The 21,965-nt window shown below is 40.0% G+C and overlaps 1 protein-coding gene across 7 annotated transcripts in view; it reads right to left on the bottom strand.

The window, feature by feature from the left end:
- TENM4 (teneurin transmembrane protein 4) overlaps positions 1-21,965 on the bottom strand; it is a 610,330-nt gene that overhangs the window by 183,483 nt on the left and 404,882 nt on the right. For 6 of the 7 annotated variants that reach the window (XM_075742510.1, XM_075742514.1, XM_075742513.1 and 3 more), the window contains one exon: positions 3,342-3,512. The exons of the other annotated variant lie outside the window; for it this stretch is intronic. In XM_075742510.1, the coding sequence (XP_075598625.1) occupies positions 3,342-3,512 (171 nt within the window). The remainder of the gene's footprint in view (positions 1-3,341; positions 3,513-21,965) is intronic. 7 annotated transcript variants of the gene reach the window in all.

The raw sequence follows: 21,965 nt of genomic DNA, 5'->3' as shown, positions 1-21,965 counted from the left end.
AGGGGGGGAATCTGCTGACTTTTTATCCTTTTTTTAGTCAAAGTGTATATTAATAGAGATAATCAGAAGCAGCTTAGGTAAACGGACATTTTTTTCGAATCATTTTGTGCTGATAGAGTACAAGTGTACAATGAAAATCAACTAGCTTGATTCCGAAGGGGATTACTTTAGCAACTGGATTGTTAATATTTATTTGGCATACTAAAAATTACTTTTCATGCTGTCAGGATTAAAGGAAACAGTTCCCATGTCTTCAAGCAAAGTTTCTTATTCCATTATTGTAAGATGAAAAGATTCAGGATTCTATTAAAAAAGAGCTGAAGACATCCCATGTTTTGGTTCAAATGAAGGATATATTTTTTCTGATTACTACTGACATGTTTTATAGATTCTTAGAAATTCAGATGAAAACCTAAAGTATTTGATACGCACCCTGATTGCTCATTAATTGTACATCAGAGTGAATCAGGGAAGGTGAGAATTTAATGATATACGTTGCTACGCAAGAGATAGCCTGGAGAAAATGAGCACGGCGTGTATTCTGCCTGTACAGAGAGCAGCGCTCGCTCATGCGAGCCAAACTACCTCTGCGATTGCAAAAGACAATTTCACAGAAATAAGTGTTTGTACCCACAATCAGAAAGGTTCTGTCTCCTCTTGGTGGACAGTTGCACGTCTGAGAAGCTGATATCCCAAGAGCTGCTGTATCATGTTGCGAGCAGCTGACGCTTGGCCCGACAGCGGAGCCCCAAGAAAGGCTCTCTTCCCCAGGCTGAATTCAGCCCCTGACATCCATCCCTGTTTCATCGGGTTTAACCTACAGTAGGGTCAGGGCCAATGGACTGGATACTTCATAAAGAAGGACCAATAAGAAAGCCATTTCAGCTTCTAATCAGAAATTAGGTTTTAATCAAAATATCTGACTCCTTAAAATTAACTTCAGGTCTGAATTCTTAATTGGGCTGTCAATTACTTTGCTCTTTCTACACATTACCTTGAACTTTTTGGTTGCCATAGCAACTATTTTTAATTTATTTGGATTTCAGAATGAACTATTTCATTTCAGCCCTTGCTGAATCTGCTTGTATTTTTGAGAGCAAGGTACCCTGACTCATCAAAACACTTAAGAACACACTTACATTTCTCTGACTTCAATCGCAGTTAATTACACGCTTAAATGTAAGCATGTGATTAAGTGCTTTGCTAAACAAGGATGGGCTTAAACACAGGTAAATGCTGTGCTGGAGCACAGCCACAGACGAGAAGGAATGACTATTACCGAGAATTGGCAAGACATCGGTAATGATTCATTTGGATCAGCTGTAAGGAAATTCTAACACATTCTGGACTGTTTCATTGGGATCGAGAAGACTTTCAAATATATTTAAAACCATTTTTAAAGAAATTTCAATCATCACATACATTCTGGATTAGAATAGCAGCCATGCAACGCTGCTAGTCCAGAATTAGTGGCATAGCCATCCGATGGGGACAGAGCTACATTTTAAGGCTGGACAGGACTACTCGTGCAAGAAAAATCTTGCCCTAATGTGTTTTTTAGTCAGGAGAAGATATTCAGCTCTAAAGCCCACAGATTTTCTAAGATCTGTATAAAGCACTAACTTGGCTTTAAACTGAAAGAGGGTAGATTTAGATGAGATGTGAGGCAGAAATTCTTCCCTGTGAGGGTGCTGAGGCCCTGGCACAGGTTGCCCCGAGAAGCTGTGGCTGCCCCTGGCTCCCTGGCAGTGTTGAAGGCCAGGTTGGATGGGGCTTTGGGCAACCTGGGCTAGTGGAGGGTGTCCCTACCCATGGCAGGGGGTTGGAACTAGATGGGCTTTGAGGTCTCTTCCAACCCAAACCAGTCTGGGATTCTGTGATTGAGGGGCCTTCTAATGGCATAACTAGGGCATTTCCCAGATTTGTCTTTTAGCAGAGCTTTTTGGCAGCAATTAAAACTTCTACTGATGTCGCTGTAAGCATGGCTGAAAAAAGAAATGAAGTGGAGGTCTTGGATTTAGACAGCAGCTTTGGATACATCCATTTATTTTCATTTTGACTTTTAAAAGGAAACGGACAGATCAAAACTAGATGTTTTAAAAATAAAACATATGGCAAGTAGAAGGGGAAAAAAAAGGATCTGTCATGAAGTATTTTTGACTACAACAGCAGAGATATCTGCAGCTTGCTGTACTGTCTAGTAAGGTTTGCTGAGAATAACCCACTTAGCTGATTTTTCCTTGTAGCAACTTGATGTCAGCCACCGGTTGCTAGTAAATACACTGTTTTAAGGAACACACATAATTATGGCTTTTATTTGGACTAATAAAGACAGATAAGCTCTTAAAGAAAAAAATGCTACAATTAATTAAAATTAAATATGTAAACATAGGCTCTCAGCCAAAGTCTAGGGAACTCTGTGGAAACTTTTGAGTTCACGGAGTTGCCAGAACAGTAGCATACTTTTTATCTCTTACCACCAAAACTTCCTCCTCCAAAATAACTACCAAAAATAACCAATGACTTCAATTTTACTGGGATCTGTTAACCTCGTTAAAGAAGCTTGACATACATACAAAAGAGCTTTCTGAAAATTTGAATTTCTCATTTCTCCAGCTAAGTCTTGGGAGGGATAAAACACCTCTCCTTTGCAGACCTTACAGGTACTTTTGGCAGTGCTGCATGTATACGAAGCACAGTAAGATGTAAAGCCGTTGGGTAATGCACTGCTGAATTCATGACCCAGGAGCTGCTTCTAATTTCAGTTAAAATTGCAAGCTGTTGACATCGTGATACTTTGTGGAGACTAGGCCTTTTCTCTGGCTACTTTTGCAAAGAAATATCCAACTCCAGAGTGCTGAAACTCACAGTGTAATAGCTCTTGGTAAATATTTTGGCCCCTGAAACATTTGGTACTAGGTGGCAATCAATGAGTAGGCAAACTCAAACATTTTTGTACTGTTGTAGAGAAAGCTTGATCCAATGCTTCAGGAATCATTTGATTTTCCAGACATACTTTTTCCCCATGAAAACAGCCACTTGAGGCAGGGTTTACACGATGGCCTTCTGTAGCCTGTGAGATATGGTACAGACAGTTCCACCTTGGGAATGCTTTAGAGGTGTGCTGAGAGTTGCACACAGTTTTATCACATTAGTGCACATCAGAAGGGTATGAAACTTAGAAACATATGGAAACAAGACTGACAACTACTAGTTCTAGACGTGAAAGACTGGAAGAAGCACCTGATGATGGCAGCATTGAGGGTAATGGAACATGAGATTGGATGGCTGGAGTTCAGAGCAGACAGAAGACTCACAACATGGACACACACCAACCATACCTTCACTGGTTCCTTTGCCTTTCCTGTCAGGTAACTCTAACCCTGTGCCCCCCGAAGGATATAAGGAGACGTCCGTTGGCACTGGCCAACTGCTGGCTGTGTCTTCCGTGATTTCATACATCTGCCCTTCCATCGGCTGCAGGTGCCAGTTTAGGCCAAACAGGTGCATGGCTGTGGTGAGCAATGAGAAAAGTCATCTTTTTCTGTTTGGGAGACTTTCAGAACTACAGGGCCATGTTCTAAACCCTCGCTTCACTGCCTTATTAGTGGACATGGCTTTAGGACAAGAGTGGGACTCATGTAATTAGACGACCCCTGCTACTTGTACCATACCAACTCCCTAGGTCTTTCCACCCACTTAAACTTGGTTTGGATCACCTGTACCAATCTTCTTCCAGTAGAACCACTCCTGACTCGTGGCCTGCATGAGAGAATACCCAAGCACAGTGTTTCAGAAAGCTCCCAAGGCCAGGGTGACAATGCGGTGAACACAGAAATACAAAGAGTATTCTTTATCAACACACTAATAAATCCCAGGAAACTGCATTCTGGTTTATTTTGCTGTATTCATAGAGCATTATAAAGGTTCTTTTTTTGTTGTTTTTTTTTTTACCCACCAATTATACACAGAAGGTCTTATAGACATCTCTGACAGTTTTTCCTGAATAAGATCAAGTAAAAAACTAAATTTAAGATCTATCTTGCACACACGCCTTTGTGCTCAGCACCACAAATGTGAGTCACTATGACTGAGCGCTCCTTAGAGCAACTCAGCTTCTCCTATTCAGATCAAAGATACATCCTCGAGATTCGAAAACCAGCAGCACCATTTGGATTTGTGTGATATCAGGGCATAGCTCTCTGTAGGTTTCTGGGCCACGCAAAGTCATCCAGCGCACACGTGAATCTATTTCAAGGCATTACATAAAGACAAGTTAAATTCAAGAACAAGACAGAATACTTGAAAAGCAAACACATGTATGAGGAGTATGATGGAAAATCATATGCTTATATGACTAATACTCGCTCCTTGAAAATATAAAGCAAAAGAATGTGGCTTCTGATATCAGTTCTTCCGTCTCCAACGTAAACATTTCATACTCAATCAGTATCCAGTTTAGCTTCAGGCTCTAGACAGCTAAATGATCCGATATTTGCTGCACTTGGAATGACATTTCTTTTTTAAGGGAATGCCTTGATATTTTACACTATAATTTCTCCAAGAAACTGTACAATGGCACTAGCATCACAGCCATTTAACATAAACAAAACCAGTAAAGACATAGAGCATTTCCATCACCTATAGTTCTCATTTTATTCACAAAGATACATCTGAGCTTGGCAAACACTGTCAGGGACAAGTGGTTAGTTTGTTTAAACCTGTGCATCAGGAACAATCTTTTCAAGAGGACTGAAAGGTAATCCAAGTAGTTCTCCAAAACCAGCATGCTTAGGCAATTTAGCTAAATCAGTGATTTTTTTCTACTTCAGTTTCAATTAGGTCATCTATCATTTACTAACGTGAATAAGCTTGTCTTTGCACTATTACATCACAAAACACAATAAAAGCAAAATTCTTCTTTTTACCATGTAAGCAGGGATTGGGTTTGTTAACAAAGCCTTAATCATTAAGAAAGAAAATAGTCTCCTAAAACTCCCAAGCAGCAAGGAAGCACAGCGAGGAAAGTCTCCCAAAGACCTGTTCAAAACTCAAACATTTTTATACAAGTACACATACCAAGAAGGAACGCTACCAACACAACTGGTAATTCAACCAGGAGACTTTAGGCAGAGTGACCAGAATTTTCATCTGAAATAAGTATATTTGCTTGACAGAGAAACTGCGCAAAGGAAGAGAGGAAATCAGACTGGGAGCAAGGAATTTGCATCAAGCACTTGGCATTGCTATGTTTGCATAATGTCTTTGTGTTTATACGGCCCTCATCACCAGAATGCCTGGGCTCTTCATAGCTATTAACCTCATAAAACCTCATCAGATAGGAATCTGTTATTTCTACTTCACAGAAAGGAAAAAAAGAGTTACAGCAGATTAAAGGACTGACTCAGTTCACTTGTTTGGGCATTAAAATGTGATTGTGTGTTAATTCGCTTAACTTTATGCTCACAGGTTCACAAGCCCTAGCAGGCATTTCATGCACCCTTCCGCCAGCGGTTTTTGTGCTAAGCTCAGTACCGGATGCTGCCTGATGATGCCATCCAACCTGGACCTCTCCATGGACTGGAGCTGTTACAGAGCTCGGGGGCTTAGGTGACAGGGGCATGTGCGAGTTCCCATGTTTAACCACAGGGATGTTTGTAGTTCCAAGCATGATGAAAACTGTACTGTTCACTCCTGCAAACTGAGGCAATCCCAGACAACGAGCAGTTTGGATGCTTAATCTCAACTCCATCTACCAGATGTCTTCATATCACAATGACTTGCATGAGTTTACACTGGGCATCACTGGTTCAGGCAGGAACTGAGCCAGTGGTTGGGTTTTTTTCCACCAGACCATTTGAATTGCTCTGTCCTTTGGATATCAGGGTCTAAGTGCCACACAAACTGTTAGGAACATATTGAAAGGCCATTGTTTCCCCTCCTCTCCGTAGCAGGAATTTGTTGCATGTAGATCAATATTTACTTCAAGAAAATGAAGGTGAAGAACTCAGCGTTGTTTTGAGTGTAGTGGGAAAGCTATGAGCATTTCTTCCAGGCATGTCAAATGCATTTAAAAACACCTGGGAGGAAATGTCTTATGAAGGGAACATCTTGCTTCAGTGTAATGACAGAACCAGTAGCCTGGAAGTGCTACGGCTTTTTTGCACGTTATCCGTCCCCTTGAGCAAGTGAATCAACCATTCCATGTCACCATTCACTCCTAAAGGCTTGCAAAGTTTACAATGTCCCAACATAAAAAATATGACAATTATCTAATTATCTGTAACACAGATACTGTGTTATCACACAAAGATATAAGGCTTGCATTAATATGGTAACTTTTGTCTTTGATTGATAGATTTTGTCTAAAGCAAAAAGCTTCTTGTGTACATTGATCCCATCATCACATAGATCATAGAATAAAAGAACCATAGAATGGTTTGGGTTGGAAGGGACCTCAAAGCCCATCTAGTTCCAACCCCCTGCCATGGGCAGGGACACCCTCCACTAGCCCAGCTTGCCCAAAGCCCCATCCAACCTGGCCTTCAACACTGCCAGGGAGCCAGGGGCAGCCACAGCTTCTCGGGGCAACCTGTGCCAGGGCCTCAGCACCCTTATAGCAAAGAATTCCTTGTATCAAATCTAAATCTATCCTCTTTTTGTTTAAAACTGTTACCCTTTCTCCTGTCACTACAGGCCCTAGTAAAAATCTCTCTCCGTCTTCCTCATAAGTCCCCTTTAAATACTGAAAGGCTGTAAGAAGGTCTCCAGTGATGACCCATGAGAATGAGATCTGTGCACACCATGCATACAAAAGAGCAAAAATCTGAGAAACAGAGAATTATATGAAAAGCATTTTGATTACTAAATGGCTTAAAAAGAATTCAGAAAATGAAGTGCAAAAGCTTGGAGCTAGAGCTCTATTCAGGGTTTCTGATTTGACTTTTCTAAGCGCAAAATAAAAGCCTATAAATATTCTCACCCATAAAGCAAACAGACATCATGCAATTTCTGCTGCGGATAGGTAATAACCACAAAAGCCTTCCTGAAACCAGAACAAAGAGTCTGATTTACTTTGGAAACACACTCTGGTAGCAGATATGTTGTTAGGAAATAACCTGATTAAGTGTTTATCATTACTATCTTCCAAATACCAATAGTGTCTGATTGGCAAGCTGGTAGAAGATTCATTCTTCTGCTTGCTCCCTCTCACAGCCGTACTCATGCTAAAAAAGTCAAGCAGTAACAGCAGTAGATGTTTTGGGTCTCTAAATCTCAGTGAAATGTGTAAAACTGTTGATGCACACGGTTGTTTAAAGGTTTTAGGATAGGCACAAATCAACCTTGTTCTGTGCTAACTTGATGCAAAGTTCTTTCTTGTGGAAAAAAAAAAAAAAAAAGACCATAATCAGGGAAAAACCTTGGAACCATAGACGAGAGGTGCAATCATATACTTTGAAGTGTTAATGTTCCTAAAAGCAAAGTGAAGCTGTAAAAATAGTTTGAGATTCCTGATGTTCTCAGTCTCCAGGTCAATTGAACCTACTGTTGACATTTTCTCTGGCTTTTTTTTTTCTTTTTTTTTTTCTTCTGCTCAGCTAGATGTAAGATGTGGCTCCCAAAGAGCAAATGCTCTCCTAAAAGCCCCCATGTCCTTCTCCCTCTCCTTCCCCAACATGATGCTCAGTAGATATTCAGATATTGAAGGCTCCCCATGTATTAAAAGAGCACACTGCAATTAGCAATCATTAAAGTGTACCCTTTTGTAAAATACCATGTAGCTTTCACTGCCTAGGAAGCCTCATGTCATGCTCTTTGCAGAAGCTTTGGTTATATTTCCCACGGCTAATAAAACTCTTTTGTCTGCCTTCTCTTGGAATGGAAACAATACTGAGAGGAAACCCTGCTTGTGTCCTCTCCGGGCTGTTTCAGCACCGACGACTTAGATGATATAAAGGCATCTGGGGCATCTGGCCTGTTACGCTCATGTTTTGACATCAAATCGTCGACTTGCACAACCTTTTAACTGTAGCTAATTGCTAGCAAAAAATGCCCTGAAACTTGCTGAGTAGGTAACAGAATTTTCTGTGGCAAAAAACCCCCCACCTTATCCTCAGTTCTAAGTCACCTCTACCTAAGTAGAAAAGAAGGAAGCCAAACTCCAGTCCTTTCAGGGTTTGATTACTTTGCTGAGTTCAGCATTTCAACCACGGCAGTGTGATGTGGCTATTCATCTGTTGGACTCAGATTGACTTTAGCAAAGCGAATTTACAAACAGTTTAGCATCAGCTGAGCTATTTAACCACCCAAATAAATCAAAGTTCATATTGGTGGAACCAAGTATTCAGGATCATGATTCCTTAGATTTTAATGCATTATCTCTTTCTGTATTGCATCATTCTTACTCTGTAGCTTTTTGTGGAGGCCGTAAGCAACATTAGCTGATGCTGTTAAGCCAAATAAAGACAAACCTCGTTTCCACGTTTGTTTTGAAGAGACCCAGGCTTTTGGGTATCTTTGTATTATTGCCACTTGCTTATGACACAGCAAAACACTGAAGTCAAACAACTTACTCAGCGGAGTAGAGAACAAAGAACTGGTACAGCATTTAGGATGAAAAAGGACAAACAAAGATAGTAATTCACATGGTCAACAAAATGGACATCTCTTGGGACAGGTTGATGGAGCGAAGGAGTTAGCAGAGAGAGGCAGATGATTGTGATAGATCACAGGGAGAAGAAAAGACAAGACATGCTTACTGAAGCATGTGAGACCCCCAGAAACCACATCAGTCAGCAAAAAATTGAAAACCACACTACTGGCCCTTTATTAGCTTGTTGCTTTGCCCAAAGCAGCAAGCTAAGTGTAATAAATAACCAAATCGATCAATTACAATGTTTGAAATTAAGGCTACGGCTGAAGCCACCAGCTGCTTCGATAGCGTTTGTTAAGTGCATTCTCACAGCGGCTCACAGGCTCTGCTGCTGCCTTCTCGTCTGCCCTCTCCGAGCTACGTCCTGAAGGTTCTGCTGCTGGTCTGGTGATCCCTCACCCGGGCAAAGCTTCTAGAGAAGCTAAGGAATGAATAAAATAACGACTGTTTTACAGTTAACAACTGATCTCGCTCTGAACAATGAATAAAGAGTATCTCAGAAAGGAAGCTCAACAAAACCAAGCTAATCACCACCCCCACGAGCACGGTGCAAGCCTGCATTGTAGCAAGTGCAGAGAGTAAATGACATGCAGGCAAGACAGAAAGTCTTTTGGGCTTCTTTTTTGGAAAACCTAGCCAGTCTCTTTGCATTAAGAATGCTACATATTTGGAATCCATATTTATCTAACAAAAAGTCAGTATATTTTGCATAAATAACACAGGGGAACGCCCAAGCTGTGGAAAAGCCAGGCTTGTCCACTCTACCCTCCTCAGCTCAGCTGTACAACACTGGGCTCGATCTGGAGAAGAGTTCATCTCCGCTACTCCACTGTTTCTACAAGCACCTCACCGCACTGGTGACAGCAAAGGCAAAGCCAACACAAGCCAAAGGACCACTCCTGGTAGGGAGAATGGTTTTCCGAAGCTCCCCAGTGTGGCATGGGGTGAAGGAGAAAATGGGAAAAGACAATGAGAAGGAACAGCTGAGAGGCACTGATGCTGTAACAAATAATAAAAATGAGAAAGAAAGGGGAGGAAGGTGAGAAAAACACAGAATGAGAGAAACTGAGAAAGAGAAGGAGGTTAGGAAAGAGCAAAGGAAAGCTAAAAAAAAAAAGTAAAAGGGACTTGAAATAGGAAAAACAGCTGGAGCTCAGGCAGCAGTTGAGAAGACGTGTGTATATAGCTTGCTTCCTTGCTCTCCCTTCTTTTTTGCGGAATTAAGCATAAGATATGTGGTGGTTACATACTCCTCTTTAACCTTCAGGTTTGACAATCAGACTTATAATAACACACTCTCTAAAATGAGACCTGAGGTTTGCTTTTACTCCTAATTGAGAAAAAAGCTGAATTCCACCACTGAATTACTCAGGGCTAATTTTGACTCAAGTAAAAGTATTGCTTTCACTCCTGTCTCTGGAATAAACTTGACTGTAATTATCTGGATAACTGTCTCTACACTGAAATTATATGATTTCTGCAGAAGTGGGAGAATTGACTGTTACAGAATTAATCATATTTTTGTGACATTCAATGTTATGAAAAGGAGCTTTTCTGCATGAAATAATCACTGGTTTGTCAATCTTCAGTAAATCAAGGAAGAAGCACGTAAGATTAAGGAGAATAGAAACAGTAAAACAAACATAAAAAAAAGAAATTAACTATTTTGTTTTTCTCTTACACCGCTGTTTTATTTCAGTGCTGGACAAGGTTTCTGTGTCCCAGCATGGCAGGGCATACCAGGGCAAGAGCCAAAGACTGAAGTGGCTCTGTGGCCTTACTGGTTTTGGAAGAGAGTAAAAGCATTAAGCCTTGATGCAGAATATTGTACCCACCCTCCTTGTTTGTAAGGTCAAGTCCTGGACCAGACAGATCCAAGCTGGTGTTCATCTAACGGCATGGGACATTTGAGTGTTCGAGTAATTTAATACTCAAGTACTTAACAGGTTCTCAGGTTGGGAACTGAAATCCAGGATCCCGACTAAAGATCCCAATGGTCTGTAATATCATGAATTCACACCGTTTATACGTACGAACTCGGGTGACTGAGCCAGCGGCTGTGGGGCAAGGAGAGAGGGATTCCTGCAAGGCCAGCTCTTGCATGGACTTTCGCAGTTACCTTGTGACCGAAAACTCTGCACAGCGCTCTGTGTTTCTAGCATCTAAAATGATTTCCTATGAGTAAATACTCTCCTTCCATGGCTTAAAGCTTTTAGTTGAGGAATGAAAAACCTGACTTCTGAAATCATCTTTTGCCTGAATGAATGTGAGCTTGCTCACCGGGACAGGACTGCAGCCGTGTGGGGACAGAGAATCCTGCACACAGCGCTCTCCACAACCCAGCTGGATCGGGGCTGCTGTGCAGTTAGGAATGTAAAATTAATAGGTCACAAAGGAACGGAGCCCAAAAGCAGCTTGATTACATGTTGTTTAAGTGAAGATTCTCAGCTTGTGGCTGGGAGGTCCCATGGCTCTGCTTCCTGGCCTGTTGATTTATTTGACACAACACAATAGTTAAGAAAAATAAAAAAGGCACAAGGAGGGACATTTAGGGTAATGTTCACTATTGTAAATTCCCCATCTGGCCCCCTTCCTGACTGCTCAATGATCCACCTTCAATGAGAGAAAAGGGTTTACAAGCCTTCTTCACGGGCTGGGGATAAAGGCACTCTGTTGGGCTTGGCTGCGAGTTCTTCATGCTGAGAACCAGAGAATCTGTATCCACCCATCCGTGGGTGAAGGGATTAGGATGAAGTATTTAGATGATAAAACAGAGAGACAGCTGTGTTGTGTGTGTTTGTGGATTTTTTAGGACCTCAAATGTCCTAAAGTAAGAGGTAGGTGCTTTCACAGCCAGCTCAGTATAGACACATGCTATGGGATACATCCAGTAATCCTTGGGATCCTGCCTGCTGCTTGACCATTCCTTCACGTTCAAACAGATCTTAAACTATGCAAGTACCAGAAGTGGTTCTTTCAGAGATATTTCAGGTTTCCTCCTTCCCTCAATTAGAATCACCATGTGCAAAGGAGGAATTCAAATGATGGAGAGCTTCCCACCTCTTAAAATTTTGCCACCAGAGTGGGAACTGCCTCTCAGGAAAACAAAGCATTGTGGTAATCATCTAAAATCCTGGCTGCAAATGCATTTACTTGCTTGGATTTAAAACAAACCGGTTATTCTTTGACCCCTCCTGACTGAAGAGCTCTATCAAAGATTTCCAAGATAGAAGCAGATGGTCTACCAAATAGTATTAGTTCCTTCTCAGGAGAACACCTTATATTTTAATTTAGTTCCCAATTGCTCTTAATAGGGAAGAAAAAAAGCTTCCAGCTGAAGCATCACATTTCTTTGAAACCTTCAAGGAAGTGACTAGAAAGACGTGTTATAAAATGAAGCAGTTAAACTCAATGTTTGTTCAATGCAAAGAGTCAGCACTTCCTATTCAATGTCTTCCTAATTACCCCGGGGATCAAAGACTTTCAAGCGATTGCCTGTCCATTCAAACCGCTAATAGATGATCACTGGCCCCCCCAGTACTATAGTAGCTTGCTACATGCTCGCAATTTCCTGTAGGAATGGGAAAATGCAGTTTTAAACGGGTATATTTAAATATTTTTATAGGTATTTTCAGGAGGATTTTTTAAAGTGTCAACCTATAGAAAAAAAATAGATATAAAGGTGGTATGGCTTATCGAAGGAGCTGTCTGCTTAAATACAACCTCTAATTTCCTTAACCATCTACACCACTGTGAAAGCAGAATAGGAGGTTGAAAGATGGACCTCAGCAACACTTCGCTGCTATCAAGCAGCTTACTGTGCTGAAGAAGCTCATTTCAGCCCCCACAGCTCTAGTAAATTTGGTGTTACACATGCTCAGGCCTTTCTCAGTAAAATAATATTTTCCCTTCTAGATACCCTTTCTGGCAGAGACCATATTACTATAAATATTACTGAGATATTTCTTCAAGATCAAAGTCAATTATAAGATGGTCCCACTGTACCTCTAAATGGAGTTTTAATTTGTGTATATAATATTAGAAATAATGGTTTTCCCATTGCGGTATTCACTTCAATTAGAGAAATGAGGACAGACAGCCCTACCAGAGGGCCTCCTACCTTGCTCTGCAATTACTAAAATTCTGGGCTAGCCTGTTGTGGACAGTATAATTTTACAAATGCCATTTCATTACATACGTATAAATTGTGAGACCCTAATTAAAAAGGGTGTAATTTACATAGGTAAATCAACAACCTCTCACATGCTTCCTTCCTTATTATCTCTACCAGCTATTGCCAGAAAACCTGCTTTCCCAAATGAATATAATATGTTACTTAAAGTCTAAAAAATACAGTTTGCTGTTTAAAAGTCACAAACAATACTTGTTGCCTTCTATCACCGGAGCGCAACAGAGATGGGATCAGAGTTTAAATCTAGTATCCCAGTTTAAGGGTTAAGATCTAAATGTTGTTGCAGAATTTGACGTGTGAGCTGCGCTCTCAGATGGCTGGCTGCTCATCTATCCTTCTGAACACGAACATGACTTTATTATACAGACGAGTAAATGATTTGAGAGTGCTGCTCGTGATTTAATCCTAAAATCAGCTGAAAACTGCATTAGTGTTATTAGTCACCATGCATGTTCTAATAGTACTGGAGTCCCAGCTGGGCTGTGCTGGTTGATGTAAGAAAAATTAACAAAATGACAATCTCCGAGTCCCTTGATATCCAAAGCACCGGTTTAACTTGAGCTTTACTTAGCCTGAGTAAATCTAGTGCCGTCAAGAGCATGATGGAGGTGCTTCAAATTCAGTATGAAGTTACACATTGGGTAGATCAGGGCCAGAGTGCACATCAGCATCGTCAAAACTGAACTCTGAAGAAGAATCCTATTGGCTTGGTGACTTTTTGAAGAGATTTGAAAAAAATTAACCTGCACATGTATTCAGAAGCATCTCATTGTTTTAACTGCTTCGGATGACAAATGCATGGGTATATTTAAAGCAGGTTGAGAATCTTTTAATTTATTTTCTTTTTTTTTTTTTATTTACAAAAATTTGGAAAAAAATCAGATTGTTCCAACAGTTCATCTTGAGAGGGAGAAATTCCTTTTTTTTTTTCCTGTACAAAAGCTCAGCAAATGGATACAAATGTACAGTCTGGGAAAGCTGATAAAGTGGGTGACACAGCACAATTAATGACACTAGAAATTTTTTTTCTGTCCGGAGACCATGGGCAAAATCCAGCACAGTACTTTCAGGTACTATAAATCTAAGTGAATGGTTCAAATCAGTGTGAAAAGCTCTCTCAATAACGAAACTTAACACAACCTGATGATTTGTTCCCTTGGACTTAGAACTAAATCCAGCACATAGATTAAGGCAAGTGCTGGCAAGTGCAACCCACAGCGTTCTCTTAAAAGGCCCACAGACATCTTTATATTTAATTACACCTAAAAAAAGCATTTGCTAAAGAAACTCAAAGTTCGCCAAGTCAAGCACTCAAAAGTGAGCAAAGAACAGAATTAAGATTGCTTGTGTGATTTCAGATCAGCCCTTGTATGCATATGTACTCTGTAATAGCCTTTAATTCCCTCATCACAGGCTATTTTTTTTCCATCGGCCCAACGCTGAGCAGAACAATTGCACCGAAATTGCCACTCAACCCTGGCAACTCCAGCATTGTAGCACGTTCAATTGCTTTCTAGGGATGCCATATGTGCAGCCTGGTTGGTAGCGGTAGGAGGGGGTTGGAAAGGGAAGGAATACACTCAGTGCAGACAATTTTGCTGCTGCACTCTAAATAGGTCCCTACTGAGCATGTGTGAACTCAGACTTTCTAGTTTTGTGGCAGCCAACTCGGAGTGTATCAGGGATAAGATAAAGCACACACTATTGTTTGTTCCTCCTAATAGAAAAGAGGTGTCACAATTCTCCATTACCTCCATGCTTCCGCGAGACGAATATAAATTAACAGTAGATCCAACGGCAAAGTTTTGCCTAAAAGTGAATGACGACATTGGCAGTGGGGATCCAGACCCCGACTCTCACAAGCGTATTTAAGGTATGTTCACTTGTGATTACTTAGGCCATGATAATTTTGTTTCATCATTAAATTCGAATGTACCGAAGTGCCTGCTCAGGGACACAGTACACTGCCTTGTCCCTTCATCCCCAAAGGCCACATATTTAGTAGTGCATTGAAGAGTAGCAGGCAGTGGAACTTGATAGTCTGTACCATTTGTTTGTCAGAAGGGACTCTACCATCATTTTGGCTCTGGTCAGCCAATTGCTTCTGAATTCCTGTACACAGTTCAGCTAGCAAGGACCAGAGATCATTCTCAATAGACAGTTTGGGTGTGACCATCCATAAGAGTTTAACAGTATAGAAATGCACCCGTTCTGGATCAGCTGGATGCCCAGAATGGTCCCACGTACGTGTTTCACAGCCTGGAGTAGCCCATGACCCAGCTTGACTGGAGAAGGTACACTAATATAAATAAATGATTACTGACCACTTGGATTAATACTGTTTGGAATATCATTATGCTTAGATTGTGGGATTTTTTTTTTCACCAAAAGACTCAGGAAGCCCTTTCGATGCTTGATTTCATTTCTGCCATAATTAAACAAGATTCTGCTGCTCTGATAGTGCAATTAGAGTTTCTTTTTAAATACTTAGTGTAAACATAGCCATCATCTCAACTAACTGCCTTGTTCTGCTTTGTTTTTTAAAGAGTCTCTTTGCATAATGAAGTGATGCTACAGTTGTACTAGGCAAGCAAGGTGCGATGCTGCTGCTGTGTTATGCGCTACCATATTTGAAAACAGCTAACATATGCTGTTCTCATCATCTTTCTAGGCAAAAGCTTCTGGCTGCAGTAAGGACAGGCTTGGAAGTTAAGGTATGATAAAATCAAATAAAGCAGAAGATAGGAAAAGCTGGTGATGGTGGGAGAGTTTCTTAGTTTTTCACTCAAACACAGGGATTCAACAATCTCTAAATATCTATTTATTGAGCATCAGACTCTGATATCTCGCAGTGAACTCTGTAAGTGGTCCTTTTGGAGCTTTTAAGTTTCATCATAAATAGCGGTGTTGAAATCCTGTCACAGAGGGAAGGAGTGGATTGGACATTTTGTTCTTTATTTTACAGGTCATCTAGTACGTTACCGAGGTAGTATACTTAACACCACCACTTCACTTTTAACACTATAAAGATGTATATCTAGCACATAGCTCAACTTTAACTACAGGTAAAAACCCTTAGAGAATGCATCGCTGCACATATCCAATAGAAATGTATGACCTGGCTGCAAATCAGGCTTTGAAGCCATCTTCTAATTTATGCTAGAAAAGGACCGCAGAGAAACACTAAACTATAACTGAGGAATATTTTTCATTGTCAGTGACATCCCTGTCTGAGCTTACTCTTATGACTAGTTATCCACAAAAATGTATGGTATTTAAAAACACTGAAAGCTAGCCCATTACAGGAAACATTTCTTTCTGTCTCCACTTAACTGCAATTAAATTATGTTATTTCACAGTAATTAGTATGAAATAAAAGCGTGGACTCGAGGAAAACTCCTTCCAGTAGATATTAAGATCTGTAAAATTGATTCCTTTTCAGTGTCTGTGTGCAAAGGTCAATCTAAGCTGTGAAATGAAGATTATAGCAGCACATCTGTGCCACTGTCATAAAGGCAAGGCCAGCACTTTCAGTGTCAGCATGATGTTGTTTTTTTTTTTTCTAGGGGCTTATAGCAACTATAAAAACTCACTAAAAGCCACTGATAAAAGCTGATAAAAGCTGAGAGCCCATATCTTACCATTTAATACAAATAGATGGAATTAAACTCATCTCTCCTTGTATTAAAGATTCTTAAATTTAAGAAAGGATCAGGCATCTAAAGGGCTCTGATGTCATGTGACTGATGTACGGTTTCATGGCGTGCTGATGCAAACTCCAAGATCGGATGGAGCCCTCTGGATATACAGCCTCAACCTGCTTTCCACCAGTTAAAGAATCAGTCATATTGGTCCTCTGCTTCTAAATGGGAGTCATTCTTCCAGTGATCCCACAATGATGAAAGAGGATCAGACTTTGACAAAAGGACCTCTTCATTCAGTGTCAAAATAAAACAATAAGCAGAAATAAAAAAAAGTAATAAAACCCCAGAACAATAGGGAAACAGAGAGTAATCTATATTAATCTAAGACCATGCAGAGAGTTGATAAAGGAAGCTGAGCACATGAAGGAAAACATACATGGTTCGAAAAAAACCAAAGAACAATAGAACATTTTTAAACCGTATTGAAATCTAGTAAACTGAGCAACAATATAGCTATTTACTTGATGGAGATGGGGAAATTGTTAATAATGTTGTAGTAAAGGCTAAAGTGTTCAGTAAGAATTTTTGTTCTGGTTTTTGAAAATAACTAGGATAATGCAATTATTTCGAAGGAAATAAGTTTTTTTCCAGTCCATTAATAACCAAGAATTATATTAAACTACCTCTATTCAAGGACAAACATTTTTAAATCTGCAGGCTCATTTAACTTGTAGCCAGTAAATGAGAAGAGGAATCTGACTCAGTGAATAATACTGAACCAGCTAGCAAGAGATTGGAACAGGGTTAATGCTGTGCAAATATTTAAGGAGGGAAAAGAAGAGGATGCAAGTCACTCAGATTGGGTAGCCTGACATCTATTCCAGAAAAAATAATGGAAAACAACACAGAATTCAACCAATGAAGAATACAGAAAGTGAATGTATGGTAACTCAGGCCAATCATATTGCTTTTCCGAAAAACAGATCTTAAGAAACAGTTACTCATTTTTTGAGAAGATTACACTTTGGTAAGACATTTGATTTAACTTGCTATGACGTTCAATTAAAGAAACAAGCACTTTCCAATGGTAAAAAGCAACGTATACATGTGCTTAAAAACTGACTGAAAGACCTTAAAATCATCATCGCTGGTGAATAACCATCAAATGTTAAAATTTCTTGTGAAATTCAACAACTGATAGTTGGCCTGAAATTATCCAACACTTACATCAATGTTACATAAGTAAAGATAAAATCATGGATGACTAAACATGCAGATGACTCAAAGACTATTCAAGTGACAAATACAACGATGAAGACCGAACAGATAAATAGAAGAGCTGGACAGCTACTAAATTTGAATCAAACAAAATGTGCTTAAGGTCCAAATGAAATGTTTCGAAGGTCAGCCTACACACTTGGATAACGAACCGCAATTTGTGTCCATGAAATGGGACACTGGCAACTGGAAAGCAGAGACTGAAAAGGACTTCAGGAGTAAGCACAGGAAGATGCTGTATAACAAAATCCTAATGTGATTTCTATAGCCAAAAAGAGCTGACGAGATCCTTACAGGTATAAGTTGGGAAAAAGTGAACTGAAGTAGGTATGTGACTTACCTATGTAAAAATGGGAGAGTAAGTAGCTGGAGTTTACTAGCCTTCAGTGTCCTAAGAGGTCAGCCTACATGATCTGATAATGTTTATGGCTTTTCACAATACAAATTAAGAAAAGAGATGAAAATTATGGGAATCTTCCTACTTCTTCCTGCTTCCAATAAACACTGAATTAGTTCCTAAAAGATGCAGAAGTTCATCAAGCTCTTTATGAGTGTAGACTTTGAAGAAGCGTTAACCGCTTTGCAAAGCAGGAATTTTGCCGCTGAGTTTCAGAACATGTTGCCATCAAATGGAATACCAAATTTTAATACTTCCTGGTTTGTCCAGATTAGGCAACTCTAACAAAATTAGTGGGTTTATATTATCTTTTACTATCCTTTTCCAGTAACATCTTCTGGCAGTGCCTCTCTTTCAAAAGTGTATACATCAACTTATATTTCTCCTATCCCAACACTTTTAATGTCAGGTTACAGATCTTATTTAGGTCAAAACAGTGAATGTTCTTTAATGGAGTTTCTATGGTGAGTTTTTTAACACCCACTTGAATTAACTGATCTTCACAGGAGTAGCTTTAAAGTGGGATCTTGCACCTTCATCACCTTTAATTTAAAGCTACGGTTAAATCACTTGTACTTTCTTTAAACTATAAAGCTAACAGTAGCTGCTATCCAAACATACAATGCAAAATCCAAACCCAAAAGAGATGCACACAATCCTCTAATGATACAAACAGCTCTTCCTGACTTTGCAGATGATGGACACTAAGATCTGAGTTATAATTCATTCCACTATGCACCTAAAGCTGCAACAAAAGACAACAAAGCAGGAGGAAATACAGACCAAATACAGCTCATCTTGGTTTTAATTTTGTGTCTTTCTCATTTCTCTGATGATTACTGTCTTGCGTACAGGCACGGCGCTAACAACCAAATGCCTTTTCTTGGTCATGTATACAAGATGTATACATAACATTCCTTATTGCAGCTATACTGAGCTGTATTGGGGAATCTATGTGGTTTATCCAACGCTGTGTGTGCATGCACATGGAGAGGAAGAAGGGGGAATGCCAGTAAAGTGACTGAGGATGAAACACGTGAGTGATTCACTAATTCTTTGTGGATCTGATCAGGGAAAGTTTCTTTTGCCAGATCCCTGTAGGCAGCTTTCATGAGCTCAGTGCTACTCAACCAGCCTCTTGTAAACTTTACACACCGCAGCTGCTCTCACTTGTTCCTTAACAAGAGTGAAGTGTGATTGAGGCTATCACAAAGCCCTGCAATCTTCCCATTACTCTGGTACAGAACAAATGATGCAAAAAGATTCCTGCAGCTCATCTGAAATCATGCACTTTTGAATGCAGACGGAGCTCACGTTGATGGCATCTCTCCACAGAGAGATGAGACTATTTTCATGGCTTAACTTTCCCAAGATAATTTACAGGGGCAAAATTTGGAGCTCAATATAAAAACTACAAGAAGATAATTCAAAACTGCATTGAAGGGTCAACATCTGTCTTGATGTATTTTCTGTCTTTAGTCAGTCAGATTCCAGCATCAGGAATATATAAAAATATATGCAGACTTTTCCAGGGTTGGTCCAGCTCCCGTTGCAGGCACTGGGACCAATGTTATCGACTCTGACTGCATTTGAGCCAGTGCTAAAGTAAATGGAGTTGCTCCAGTTTAAGAGGAGCGTGTGCAAGACCAGCAACCAGAAGGTTGTGTTTGCCTGTAGCTCCTTTTTAGGTAACACATTAACTTCATAACATAAAGGCTTTGCTAGAATAAGACTGTTTAACTACCTTTTCTGCAATTCATCTAAGAGAAGAGGGAAACAGAAAATATTGAAAGATCCTTGTAAATCAAAAGAACAAATGGTAACTGTAGCAAAATAGAATTTAATCTGGGGTCAGAAAAGAAATATTCAAGTAGAAAATGAAAGAAACTGGTTGGCGGATTAGTTTATATTTTAACTTGAATAAAAACCTCAATGTCAAGGTATAAATGTAGGATCAATAGATATAGTTCAAGCTTAATAATTAAGCATTTGCAACTTCTCCTATTGATCTCAAGTGGCAGGTAAACACCATGGTAATTGGTATACTATACAGCCAGAGCTAACCAGTTAGATAGCTAAGAGCTTTGGAAAGCTGCTTTAAATTGGGTTTATTACATAGCATCAAAGAATCATGGACAAACTGAGCTAAAGTTAGTTTTCAGGGTGATTTTTAGACAATAAAAAGAAAGACACCTTATAAACACATCATAGTCCTAGCACAGTTTTACCGTCAAAGCATTTTGCCTGTAGCAAGCAACACTGTTCTTAAAGTGAAGCTGCATCTGTATGGAGTTCAAACAAACACAGAGCTGAAAAGTAGAGAGCTCTGACTCCAATCAAATGAATGACTGCTTTGGCTTCATAATATGTTTTCCATCCCTAACTTTAATCTAAATCAAATGCCCATCTTTCTTGCTGTTCATGCAATGCAACCGCAGCACATGCTTAAGTATAGGAAAATTGCAAGTGCCTAACTACATCAAATTGTACTTCCATCTAGTCTGGAATCTACATCAGGCAGAGGATAATACCTTCTGTTTCAGAAGAAAGAAACTATTCTCCATCCCTAATTCATTTAGAAACCGTTCCGCAGATCTAGCCAAACAGCTGCTGGGCATGGAGATCTGGAGAATCAAACAGGTCTTTTCTGTTTCTAACCCAGAAATCTTCCTCCCAAGCAGTACAGCAATGTCAGAGATTCTTTACAGTGCTATGCTAGCAGGCCTGGCATCTACCAGATACAGAACCTCTGCTGGCAAAGTATTTGGATAGGAACATACCTCCTGGTATTATCTCTGCCATAAGAATCTTGCTATAAATTAGCCCTCCAAGGCAGAGCTCCACGGCATACAGACCCCATCACATCCCAGCAAAAGCCATGAAAATTTTCCTTGTCTAGCTGTCAATAGAATGGACAATCCTAAAATGGGAACTTCAATTTTAAAGTGGTGTCTCTTCATGATCTCCTGGAACAGCAAATTTGCAGGTCAGTTACAAGCTGCTTAAAGAGACCTTTCATTTCAGTGGTTCCTGCGGTACCATTCCTGCCATTTTAATGTTACAGCCCAGATCTGCCACTGCTTTTCTCTTTGGTGTTCTCACCCCACAAGACAAGCTTCTGCAGAGCTCACGAGATTTGCATAAGCTGTGTGTGTGCAAAACTTTGATGTGCATTGTCGCCACTGCCTTAGTGTGTGTCTCTGAATATTTGAAAAGGTGGCAACAAGTCAATCAAAGCTGGTTAATTCAAATGAAAACTAGCTGCTGCTGCTTAATACACCCTGTTATATTTTGTTTGCTATTATCTCTCCAGACCAGTGACTCAGACCTGTAAAACCTTCAGCTTGATCACAGTGTTGACACATGATACCAGCCGTTCAGCTTCCATGGATTTCTATTTATGTCCCCTCTCCTCTTCTTTGAAAAAGCCCAGCAAGATAAATGAACTTCAGACTATTAAATACCATAAAGACTTTCATAAAATAATGGAAATTCTGCCTTTTAGCCTTAAACAAATGATTTAGCAAGGGCCTCAGATGAATTTCAAAAATTAACTGGCTTCAGCAAAGAACTTCAGAAATGACCTAATGCCTCGTCGTTTCCACGCAGCTCTGCCTGCCTCAGATGGTCGCCCACCACACAAAAATTATTGCCAAGACAGAGTCCCTCGTGGATCTCCTGATGTCTCTAGCTCCACACACTTGTAGGTAAAGCCTGTGATGGATAGTTTTTAATATCTAAACAGATTACTGTGATGTGCTGGATGCTATGAAAAGCATCCTGAAGCCCTAGACGTTTCTC

Source organism: Balearica regulorum, chromosome 1 (assembly GCF_011004875.1).
Source record: "Balearica regulorum gibbericeps isolate bBalReg1 chromosome 1, bBalReg1.pri, whole genome shotgun sequence".
Classification (NCBI taxonomy): Eukaryota; Metazoa; Chordata; class Aves; order Gruiformes; family Gruidae; genus Balearica; species Balearica regulorum.
Note: the sequence above shows the minus strand (reverse complement) of the source record. Positions and strands in the feature narration are given on the sequence as shown.